A 12,593-nucleotide genomic window follows, 5' to 3' on the forward strand; every position below is an offset into this window, starting at 1 on the left:
AATTTAGAGAACCAGAGGCTGACTGCGGTACAATTTTACTGCCGCCAACTTATATTTCGCGGAAAGACCACAAAGATAAGAGAGATTTGGGCTCGTACAGAGGCATATAGGCAGTCATTTTTCCCTCGTTCTGTTTGGGAGTGGAGCAAGATGATAATTGTGGTACGAGGTACCCTCCGCCACGCACCGTATGGTTGATTGCGGAGTATGTATATAGATGTAGATGTAGAAACCGAAATGATGGGTTGATGAACTTGCAGCGCTCCATGTGGCCTGGCGGCGAACCAAGGTAGTGTTACCGGAAGTCCCTATAGGAATTTCGACGGCGTGCTGCTCGTGCGCGCCAGACTGCGACTGACCTGCGCCCTGGTGACGATGCTGAGGTTGGGTCGGCGCGCGGAGCCGCCGCAGAACTGTCGCAGCAGGCTGGAGCGGGCGCCGAGCACGGTGGTGGCCTGCGCGGGCGTGAAGCCCAGCTGGCCGGCGCCGCCGTTGGGGTCGTGTCCGACGCGCTGGCCCAGCTGCGAAGCGGCTTGCAGCATGCGGCCCACCAGCTGCGGCTGCCACTTGAAGCGCTCCACCGTCATCGGGCCGTCCGTGCCGTGCAGCGACGGCTGCGGGGAACAGACAACAAGCACTCACAGTTACTAAATAAAGGCGCGTTGTCCCTTTATCACTGACAGCCACAAAGACCAGAGGTTAACCACTGTTATGATGTGCTATTCAATCCAACTAAGGCGCCGGCGGGTGGATACCTGGCAAAGCGACTGGGACTCATCTGATAGGGGTCGGCGAGTCTCGGAAATCTTTCCAAACACCTGAAAAAGGCTAAATAAAGCTACACCGTCTGACCCTGTCGGGGCACGGTTTATGTGCAGAATGGGCACAGACCTTATCCACACCACCTATCTACAGTCCAACGCTGACAGCGAGGAGTATGTGACTGCAGAATGGTTGGCAGTGCAGAACATATTTCACTCAAGTGTTCAGTGTACAACCTACATAGACCAGAGATAATACAAGAACACCAATTAAACATAATTAATAAGGATCCAGAATTGTGAGTAAGTCACGCATCCCTGGGGCAAGGGGCAGCCACGGTTACTCCCCCCCCACCCTCCCCCCCGCCCCCTTTGCTCTCATGGAAAGGAAAATTATGCAGGTTTGTAACAGGGCCGTAACTGGAGGTTTTTATGGCTACTTACTCATACAAATCCGCATCCGTCTTCCGAAACATTAAAGATACTGCATACCTCCAGGTCTGGCCTCCCTAGAAACTGTCTTATGGATCCTCCTAGTTGTGGGAGACTGAACAGCGTGGCAGAAGCCATTTGCTCGGAATCGGGCAATAATACTTTAACAGACAACAGGCAGACCCGGAAAACAAACTTGGTGCACGCAACACACGCAATGTGTGTCAGTGAAACTGAAAGTAGAACTGACGCCAATGACGGAGGAATCAGGCAGTCGCCATTTTGGTTTGCTGTCGATTCTGATGAGACCAACCCTAACACTGATCTGCCAATGTGCTTTGTGATTGTATGCTGTGCCATTAAATTTTTATCATAAGAGGCAAACGAGGTGAAAATCTCATTATAATTGTGTTTGAGAGGATTGTAGTAACCACTAGCTATGCCATTCGCTGAATAAGGAGAATAAACCATGGCGACAAGTACTTCCCAAATCTGCACTACTTCAGACACATGCAGATGAAGGAGTACAAAAAAAAAAAAAAAGCCATGGAATGTGCATATGACATATTTTGGGACTTCAGCTGCCCAGTGCAAGTCGTCTTATTTGACGTCACTCTGGCGACTTGTGTGTCGATGATGAAATGGTGATAAGGGCAATGCAACACCCCATTCCCTGAGAGGAGAAAATTTCCGACCCGACCGGGAATCGAACCTGGGCCTCGCGCTGGCACTCACTTGTGCTGATTCCTCAGCTACGGAGTCAGACTTATTTTGAGGCAATTTTGTCGAGCAGCTTCTCAGGGCATCATGTGGCACAATATGTTGTTTAGCAATGTCGTTTGCTATGTTACATTTTTTATCACTTTTTTGTTTTATCGGTTTCCTTCTAGTAGTATGTGGTCGTCTTTTTTGGTTGAGCCATTCTTTATGCAACTATTCCTTTTTTTGGTGGAAAAAATGGAAATGAAGTCCCATGCTTCTTTACAGAGCGTAGGGGAACGATGCGGGAGACGCGCACCGCTTTACTAGGCAAGGTCCTAGTGGTGGTGGTTTGCCATTGCCTTCCTCCGACCGTGATGGGGATGAATGATGATGATGATGATGAAGACGACACAACAACACCCAGTCATCTCGAGGCAGGGAAAATCCCTGACCCCGTCGGGAATCGAACCCGGGACCCTGTGCTCGGGAAGCGAGGACACTACCGCGAGACCACGAGCTGCTGACTTTTTTTTTTTGGTACTATAGTGAAAAATTATCGAGTTTGAACGTCTGTGTTCTAGAATTATTTTTAACCCGTTAATACGTTCATTTGCAGAGTTGCTAGCTGTATCTTACAAGTTACTCGAGATATATGGTAGTGTACTGGTCCCAGCTGTCGAGCCGGTCTCCCCTACTCTGTGGTGTCCGTTCACGGCGTAGCTTTCACCCCTAGCGCAGCGCCTGCGCAGGCACGGGCCAAGTTACTTTGTGCGCACTGAACGAAATAGGCTCTGCCGTGCGCTATTCAGTGGCTGGGGGAATACATGTGCAGGAGCGTCGTGTACTGATACTCACGTCTACGAAGTCACTGCGCCTCTTGACGTCGAGGTTGTCCTCGGAGCGCAGGAAGTAGGGCAGCACGTCCTTCCAGGACCAGCGGCTGCAGCCCGACTGCGCCCAACGGTCGTAGTCCCAGGGGTGTCCCCGCATGTACATCATGCCGTGCAGCACGCTCGTGCCTCCCACCACGCGCCCTGGATGTGTGACACCACAGTGAGATTACTTTGGATACCCTAGGTGACCAGGCACTCAAAGATATACACTACTGGCCATTAAAATTGCTACACCAAGAAGATATGCAAATGGTAAACGGGTATTCATTGGACAAATATATTATACTAGAACTGACATGTGATTACATTTTCACGCAATTTGGGTGCATAGATCCTGAGATATCAGTACCCAGAACAACGGCCTTGATACACCTGGGCATTGAGCCAAACAGAGCTTGGATGGCGTGTACAGGTACAGCTGCCCATGCAGCTTCAACACGATTCCACATTTCATCAAGAGTAGTGACTGGCGTATTGTGACGAGCCAGTTGCTCGACCACAATTGACCAGACGTTTTCAATTGGTGAGAGATCTGTAGAATGTCCTGGCCAGGGCAGCGGTCGAACATTTTCTGTATCCAGAAGAGCCCGTACAGGAACTGCAACATGCGGTCGTGCATTATCCTGCTGAAATGTAGGGTTGCGCAGGGATCGAATGAAGGGTAGAGCCACGGGTCGTAACACATCTGAAATGTAACGTCCACTGTTCAAAGTGCCGTCAGCGCAAACAAGAGGTGACCGAGATGTGTAACCAGTGGCACCCCATACCATCACGCAGGGTGATGCGCCAGTATGGCGATGACGAATACACACTTCCAATGTGCGTTCACCGCGATGTCGCCAAACACGGATGCGACCATCATGATGCTGTAAACAGAACCTGGATTCATCCGAGAAAAATGTTTTGCCATTCGTGCACCCAGGTTCGTCGTTGAGTACACCATCGTAGGCGCTCCTGTCTGTGATGCAGCGTCAAGGGTAACCGCAGCCACGGTCTCTGAGCTGATATTCCATGCTGCTGTAAACGTCGTCGAACTGTTAGTGCAGATGGTTGTTGTCTTGTAAACATCCCCATCTGTTGACTCAGGGATCGAGACGTGGCTGCTCGATCCGTTACAGCCATGCGATAAGATGCCTGTCATCTCGACTGCTAGTGATACGAGGCCGTTGGGATCCATCGCGGCGTTCCGTATTACCCTCCTGAACCCACCGATTCCATATTCTGCTAACAGTCATTGGATCTCGACCAACGCGAGCAGCAATGTCGCGATACGATAAACCGCAATCGCGATAGGCTACAATGCGACCTTTATGAAAGCCGGAAACGCGATGGTACGCATTTCTCCTCCTTACACGAGGCATCACAACAATGTTTCACCAGGCAAAGCCGGTCAACTGCTGTTTGTGTATGAGAAATCGTTTGAGAACTTTCCTTATGTCAGCATGTTGTAGGTGTCACCACCGGCGCCAACCTTGTGTGAATGCTCTGAAAAGCTAATCGTTTGCATATCACAGCATCTACTTCCTGTCGGTTAAATTTCGCGTCTGTAGTACGTCATCTTCGTGGTGTAGCAATTGCAATGGCCAGTAGTGTATTTACTATCAAAAACAGTCTTGATCACAATTTATTTAATATGGTGAGCGGTTCCGACCACTGCTGTGGGCATCTTCAGACCTACAAGTCGTACACAAAGCTTTAATTACAGGGCTACATTAAAGAAAATAAATAAAGTTATAAAGCTGCCACATCTCTGTACTGGATAGTTTGCCTATCGACTTTACAACAACTGCAGTGGAAAGAAGCCTGCTGCCACATCTTTGGAACGGCGCCCAACTTCACCATGGCAAAGTGGTTCCAAATGGCTCACTAACAGGCCTTGAGAGGGCAACCCATGTACTGTCAAAACGTGGTTCATTTATCCTACATGTTTAAATATTTTTAACGCTTCTTAATTGACAATAGCTGTTGAACAAGCTAAGTTTAGTGTGTGTTTATTTACCTTTCTTGACAATTTTTAACTAAGAAATTTTACATTGTTATTCGACCTATAACCCATTGATGAGTAATGACATCATTCCGTCAGAAGTGGGCGGAGCCTCCATTATATATAGTAAGACGTGCACTGGTTTCTCCAGTAGTGATTTACCACCAGAAGGACGTTCTTACTCATTGGTAATTCATCGCTTTATAGCTTTATAACTTTATGTATTTTATTTAATGTATGTAGCCCTCTAGTTAAAGCTTTGTATACGACTTGTAGGTCTGAAGAGACCACAGTAGTGGTCGAAACCGGTCACCATACTAAACAAATTGTGATCAAGACTGTTTTTGATAGTAAATATTTGTAACACATTGATCACTGTTCACTCCTACAATGTATTTAAAAGTAATTAACTCAAAGCTATGCTGCTTGTCTGTCAACTATATATGTGTACCTTGGGACAAGACAAACATTTTAAAATCGAGGGTATGACACTACATATGAATAAGACTAAAATATGGACCAAAAATTAAGTAAATATAATTTCACCTGTAGAACGATTGCAAAAAAAATTGCACAATACAGCCAGATAAAAAGCAGCTGAAGTATTATAAAACCGTAGCAACACCATCTCTTATTTATGGAACTGAAACAAGGGTAACAACAAGCAATCAAGAAATTAGGATACCGACTCAGGAAACGAGAGTCCTAAGAAGAGTGGAAGAATGTACAGCGTCATTTTCAAGTGACTAATAAATGTTAATATTGAGGTAAGGTATTACATGATTATAGGTATGGAAATAGCAACTCAAGAAGTTTGTTTTGTTACAGCAATCTCCAGAAACATTGCCACCGGACCGAAAGAAAAAGCATTTCGCGCAGTTTATGTCGCAATTGCAAGAGGACAGAGACAATTTCATTTGACAGCAGGGTGGCGCTCCACTGCACTTAGGCAATGATGTACGTGAGCTCTTGCGCACCACGACCTATCACTTGTGCATTGTCTCGCAATCTCCAGTTTCTGGCATGGTCCCCGTGCGTTGCAGACCTGACACCATGTGATTTTTGCTTGTGGGGTTAAATCAAAGACACCGTTTTCACACCTCCTCTTCCCCTCAACATCACTGACATAGTAGGACGTATCTGGGCACCTGTTACTGACTCTCATGCGGACGATAATCATTCACATATAAAACTCATCCGGGCGATAATCATTCACACATTTGTGAACATGACACAATAAACTTCTTAAGTTGCTGTTTTCATACATCTAACCATATAGTGCCAGGCATTTTTTTGCAATCACTTGAAAGTATCTAGATCGTTTTGAATAACTCAGTACAAGAGAAGATCGTAAAAGAATGAGGACGTAAGAAAATATTTAGGAATATACGCGTTCCAGTCACATTAATGCGCCTACCGTCTACTCTCGACTTCAACGTGCAATAACCACTCAGAGACGGGAAATGGCGCCACTAGCAGTGGAGAATAAAATGGCTCTGAGCACTATGGGACTTAACAGCTAAGGTCATCAGTCCCCTAGACTTAGAACTACTTAAACCTAACTAACCTAAGGACATCACACACATCCATACCCGAGGCAGGATTCGAACCCGCGACCGTAGCAGTCGCACGGTTCCGGACTGAAGTGCCTAGAAACCGCTCGGCCTCAGTGGCCGGCAGTGGAGAATATATATAAAGCGCACTGGGACAACACTGTAGTCGTTGCCGTAATGCGGAAACGGCGCGATTTATCTGACGTCCAAAAGGGTATAATCATTGGGTTTCGGGCTAACGGTGGAAACATATCCGAAATGGTTAAGTTTGTAAACTGTTCGTGTGCCGTCATGGCTAAATTATAACTTGCGTGACAAACTGGCGGAGGTTCGAGTCCTCCCTCGGGCATGGGTGTGCGTGTTTGTCCTTAGGATAATTTACTTTAAGCAGTGTGTAAGCTTAGGGACTGATGATCTTAGCAATTAAGTCCCATAAGATTTCACACACATTTGAACATTTGACAAACTGGTGCTATCCAAAATCGATGCCAAGGCATCTGTGGTGGACCACGGTCCATGCATGCCAATGGTGAATGACGGATGTGGAGATCTGTACAGGTGAATGGACGTGCAACTTTTGAGCGACTGACTGCCCAGATGAAGCGAGGGTAGCGAGGGTAGCGAGGGGTAGCCAACAATGTCTCCTCAACGACCGTTCCAGCGGGCGGCGCTGCGTATAGGCCTTTGCAACAGTCGTCTGGTTCATCCAACACATGCCGACTACTGTTCATCGGCGACGTAAGCTGGAATTTAGACGCCCATACCGCAACTGGACGTCCACTGAGTGCCGACAGGCGGCCTTCTCAGAGGACTCGCGTTTTATGCGCCACCGGCGTGAAACTTCTGAAAACAAACACGCTGTAACAACCGTCGGAACTGATCTGACCGAGCGGTTCCAGGCGCTACAGTTGGAAACCGCGCGACTGCTACGGTCGCAGGTTCGAATCCTGCCTCGGGCATGGATATGTGTGTTGTCCTTAGGTTAGTAAGGTTTAAGTAGTTCTAAGTTCTAGGGGACTGATGGCCTCAGATGTTAAGTCCCATAGTGCTCAGAGCCATTTGAACCCCCTTTTTTTATTTTGTCCAGGCCGGAGGATGGAGCGTTATCGTCTGGGGAATATTTTCATGACGTTCCGCGGGTGATTTCGTCATTCTGAAAGGCACAATGGATAAAAACATGTATGCGTCTATCCTTGGTAAGCACGTCCATCTCTAATTGCGGTTTGCCGCGCGGGATTATCCGAACGGTCTGGCGCGCTGCAGTCATGGACTGTGCGGCTGGTCCTTCGGACATGGGTGTGTGTGTTTGTCCTTAGGATAATTTAGGTTAAATAGTGTGTAAGCATAGGGACTGATGACCTTAGCAGTTAAGTCCCATAAGATTTCACACACATTTTTTCTTATTGCGGTTTGTTTTTCCTCAGCTTGATGGCATTTACCAGGAAGACAATGCGATGCATCAGACAGCTTGCAATACAAGAGCGTCGTCTAAAGAGCATCAGGACGGGTTTCCCTTGTTCTCGTGACCACCAAAGTCCCCATATTAAAACCCAATCGAGAATCTGTGAGACCACGTCGTTAGGGCAGTTCCTGAACCGAGAAACATAGTGCAGATGGCCACGACACGGGAGTCCGCATGGTTTCACATCCCTGTCATGGCTTTCCAGAACCTCACCGACTCTCTTCCTGAACGACTCGCAGTTGCCCGCGTTGTAAAAAGTGTTTATTCAGGCTATTGACAGGTTTTCACATGAATGTGATTGGACAGTATATAACGTCAACGAAAAAGTAAAGGAGAGAATGGAAGGAATACATAGACCATATGAGAGGAGAAAGAGTGCTGGTAAAGGCTCTCAATTATAAATACACTGGAAGAAGAAATCTAGGAAGACCATGCAAGAGATGGCGTACTATAACAAGCTAGTTTCCTAATAAATAAGTAAATGTCAATGTAAATGTCGTGTGGCTAGGGCCTCCCGTCGGGTAGACCGTTCGCCGGGTGCAACTATTTCGATTTGACGCCGCTTCGGCGACTTGCGCGCAGACGGGGATGAAATGATGATGATTGTTACAATACAACACCCAGTCCCTGAGCGGAGAAAAATCTCCGACCCAGCCGGAAATCGAACCCGGGCCCTTAGGATTGACATTCTGTCGCGCTGACCACACAGCTACATATATATATGAAGTGAGGAAGAAGAAGAAGTAGAAGGCGACGACGTAAAGTTTTAATCACCACTTTGCAAAAATCAAATTACATAATTATTTTTTGTGCGTTTATAGGTACATATCTGCAGTCCTGGCACGCTTTGAAATCCACTCGCCACAGATCCGTACCACACCGCTAGAGGGGATTCAAAACCAAACTGCGCGGCCGATGCGCACTTTATCCTCTAGCGGCGTGCCACGGATCTTGACGAGGGATGCAGGTAGATACCTATAGACAAACAATAAATTAACTGCTTAACAGTATTTCTCAAGATGGTAATTAAAACCTTATGATTTCTCCTCGGACAAAGGAACTGATATGTTAATGTTCCTCAAGCAGATCCTAAGTAAGGGATTTATCAAGGATGAAGATAAAGTAAACAAAATAATTTTGGTATTTGCTTACTAATTGAAAAACTTACAACGAATATTTAAATCTGCACGTACCAGGCGCTGTTGTCATATACAGTCTGAAGACTGGGTTGATGACTGTTCTCTATGCTGGTCTATACCGCGCACAGCTTCTCATATTTGCATAACTACTGCAAACTACATCGATCTAAAACTGGTTACTCTATTCATTCCCCTTCTCATCTACGACTTTTCCCACTCACGCTTCACTCCATCACCACTCCATGAGCCACACATTGACACCCAGTATGTGTCCTATAACCTAATCTTCCTTTTTAGTTATCTTGTACCATAAATTTTGTTGCTTCCTTAATTAAATATATTAACTCCTCATTAATCATTCGACCTACCAGTCTAATTCTCAACAAGCTTTCCTAACACCACATTTCAAAAGTTTCTATGCTCGTCATCACTGATTTGTTTATCGTTCATATTCTACTTCGGCTCAAGGCTACACTCCAGACAAATACCTTTGGAAAAGACCTCCTAACACTTAATTTTATATTCTATATTCACAAATTCCTGCTTCTCGGGGACGTTTTTCTCCCAATTACCAGTCTCAATTTTATATCCTTCCTACTTTGACCGTCGTCAGTTACTTTGTTGCCCACGTAACAACACTTAGCTACTGCTTTTCCTATTGTGATTCCCACTATATCACCTGATTTAATTAGAGTGCAGCCCAGTACTCTTGTTGATACTCATGTTACATCCTCTTTTCAAGATGTGAGCCATTCCATTTAACTGATCTTCGAAACAGATAGAATTACTATTTGATCGAGACATTTCAAAGTTTTACTTTCTTGTCCCTGACATTTAATTCCCTTTCCAAATTTCTTCTCGGTTTCCTCTACAGCTTGCTCAATCTTCAAATTGAATAAAACTGGGTTTTGCATTCTCAAGTGCTGTGTCTGCCTTTAACATTCTTCGACTCTTATAACTGCAACTTGTGTCCTGTACAAGTTGTAGACACCCTCACACGGCATGATAACATTACAATTTCAATGAGTAATTAAGTAAGTGTTATCTGCAATATTTTTGTTCTAGCGCGCACGGTGAAACTGCAAACGGCCTTGCCGCACTGGTAACGTCGGTTCCCGTCAGATGACCTAAGTTATGCGCTGTTGGGCTTGGATAACACTTGGATGGGTGACTGTCCTGTCTGCAGGGTGCTGTCGGCTAGCGGGGTGCAGTCGGTTCTTGTGAGAATAACTGAGGAGCTGCTTGATCGAGAAGTACCGGTTCCGGTCACGAAAACTGACAAAAGCTGGGAATGTGGGAAAGCATCCAGTGATTCCTATCGCCTGAGGATAACACGGCGGTCGGTCGGTACGGTTGAGCCTTCCGAGGCCTGTTCGGAAGGAGAGTACGGTGAAAGTACTTAACTCTTTTGAAGGCGAAGATGACCAGAATCAGGCAGTGCCAGCAAGGGTCAGTTTCTGAGATACGAGAAAGGGTTGTGAAGAAGAGACCGAGGCAAGATAAATGCGACTCACCTCGCGGCCAGCGACAGGTGGAGGCGAGACAGCTGTTAGGGTCCTTCTCGAGCTCGTAGTTCCAGTCGAGCACGGTGCCCTCGTAGGCGTGGTAGAGGCTGGGGGCGGCGGCGGCGGCGGGGGCGGGAGGTCCCGCCTCCAGAAGCGTGACGCGGTGCCGGCCGTCCTCTGAGAGGCGGCACGCCAGCACGCTGCCCGCAGTGCCGGAACCCACCACCACGAAGTCCGTCTCCTGAGGACACGTCGCTATCTCAAGAAACGCTCCAGACAAATGGACACAACAAGGTACTACAGCATTAGCCAGTACATTATCTCATCACAAGTATCCAGGCACCTATTACCAGAAATTAATGTGGGGTCTGTCCACCCTTGGCCTTTATGACTAGTTGAACTCTGCTTGGGATTCGTTCAGTGAGGTGTCTGGATATCTGTGGAGGATTGACAGACCAACCTTATTCAGAAGCTTAAACCAGAGACGGAAGTATTGTTGGACACTGGGGCTGGAGCGACGTCGACATTGTCTCTGTTCTTGAAGGTGTTCCATTTGGTTCAGTTCGGGACCCTGGGCGCAAAGACTTGCCTCACAGATGCTGCTTTATTGTTTAGTTATGTCATGATCCGTAGATCATTTTCCCGATTATTTTATCGATATGATGTGGAACAAGTCAGATTACAAGATATGTACACACACATGAATAGTGCTAATATTAATATTACTGAAATTTTTAGTTCTACACATGCAATTACATTTAGAGGTGCAATTTTTTTTACCATTTATGAAAGAGAACCTGGTCCATGGAGTAGAAGGAGTTGTCCAAAAAAAGGATTTTAAGCTAGACTTAAAACTTGATCTGCTACCTGTCAGACACTTTATATTGTTGGGCAAATGATCAAAGATTTTTGTTGCTGAATAATGTACTCCTTTTTGGGTAACTGACAGCTTCAATAACGGATAGGAAAGCTCATTTCTCCCCTCTAGTGTTGTACGTATGAACATCACTGTTCTTTGCGAATTGAGGTGGATTATTTGCAACGAATTTTATTAGCGAATATACACTAATGGCCACTAAAGTTGCTACACCAAGAAGAAATGCAGAAGACAAACGGCCACCCTTGTAGCGCAATGGTCTTAGCCTGGGACGACGTGTGTAACTTACGTTCTGAAGTCCCGACGTACTACAAAACGGTTCAAATATCTCTAAGCGCTATGGCACGTAACATCTGAGGTCATCAGTCCCCTAGACTTAGAACTACTTTAACCTAACTAAACTAAGGACATCACACACATCCATGCACGAGGCAGGATCGAACCTGCGACCGCAGCAGCAGCGCTGTTCCGGACTGAAGCGCCTAGAATCGCTCGTCCGCAGCGGCCGGTCCGGACGTACTACAATCTTCTACGTATCGCGCACTACGGATCGCGAAGAAATCGTTAGAATAATTACGGCGCCTACAGAGGCAATTTGAGCAATCATTGCTGGCCGTGGTGGCCGAGCGGTTCTAGGCGCTTCAGTCCGGAACCGCGAGACTGCTACGGTCACAGGTTCGAATCCTGCCTCGTGCATGGATGTGTGCGATGTCCTTAGGTTAGTTAGGTTTAAGTAGTTCTAAGTTCTAGGTGACTGATGACCTCAGATGTTAAGTCCCATAGTGCTCAGAGCCATTTGAACCATTTGAGCAATCATTCTTCCCGTCCTCCTTGCGCTATTAGGACGGGAGGAGTCCTGTGTTACTTATATGGATATGGTGTATGTTCTTTCGGACATGTACCCGAACTCTTACGGGACTTGGTAAGAATGTCTTCCACGAGTAAGGAATGTGTTGGGCAGGGACCCTACGAATATAGTGTGTGGACATATAAGGTGAGAATGTGGGTCTGGCGCGAGATAGTCCTTGCAGTCGCGCTACCCTCTGCGCCCTCAGTGGCTCAGATGGATAGAGCGTCTGCCATGTAAGCAGGAGATCCCAGGTTCGAACCCCGGTCGGGGCACACATTTTCACCTGTCCCTATTGATATATATCAACGCCCGTCAGCAGCTGAAGGTATTAATATGTAATTCTATTTCCTCGGTAAGTCGTTCAAAGGGAAGAACCCTGTGCCACGCACTCCACAGTGTTTTGCAGAGGGTAGATGTACATGTATGTGACGGTAA

General features: G+C 46.6%; 1 protein-coding gene across 1 annotated transcript in view; it reads right to left on the reverse strand.

Annotated features, from left to right (window-relative positions):
* LOC124544798 (glucose dehydrogenase [FAD, quinone]-like) overlaps positions 1-12,593 on the reverse strand; it is a 48,358-nt gene that overhangs the window by 18,692 nt on the left and 17,073 nt on the right. The window contains exons 3-5 of the mRNA XM_047123479.1: positions 10,441-10,672; positions 2,751-2,929; positions 360-614 (exon numbers count right to left, since the gene is read on the reverse strand). Of these exons, the coding sequence (XP_046979435.1) occupies positions 360-614; positions 2,751-2,929; positions 10,441-10,672 (666 nt within the window). The remainder of the gene's footprint in view (positions 1-359; positions 615-2,750; positions 2,930-10,440; positions 10,673-12,593) is intronic.

Source organism: Schistocerca americana, chromosome 8, assembly GCF_021461395.2.
Source record: "Schistocerca americana isolate TAMUIC-IGC-003095 chromosome 8, iqSchAmer2.1, whole genome shotgun sequence".
Classification (NCBI taxonomy): domain Eukaryota; kingdom Metazoa; phylum Arthropoda; class Insecta; order Orthoptera; family Acrididae; genus Schistocerca; species Schistocerca americana.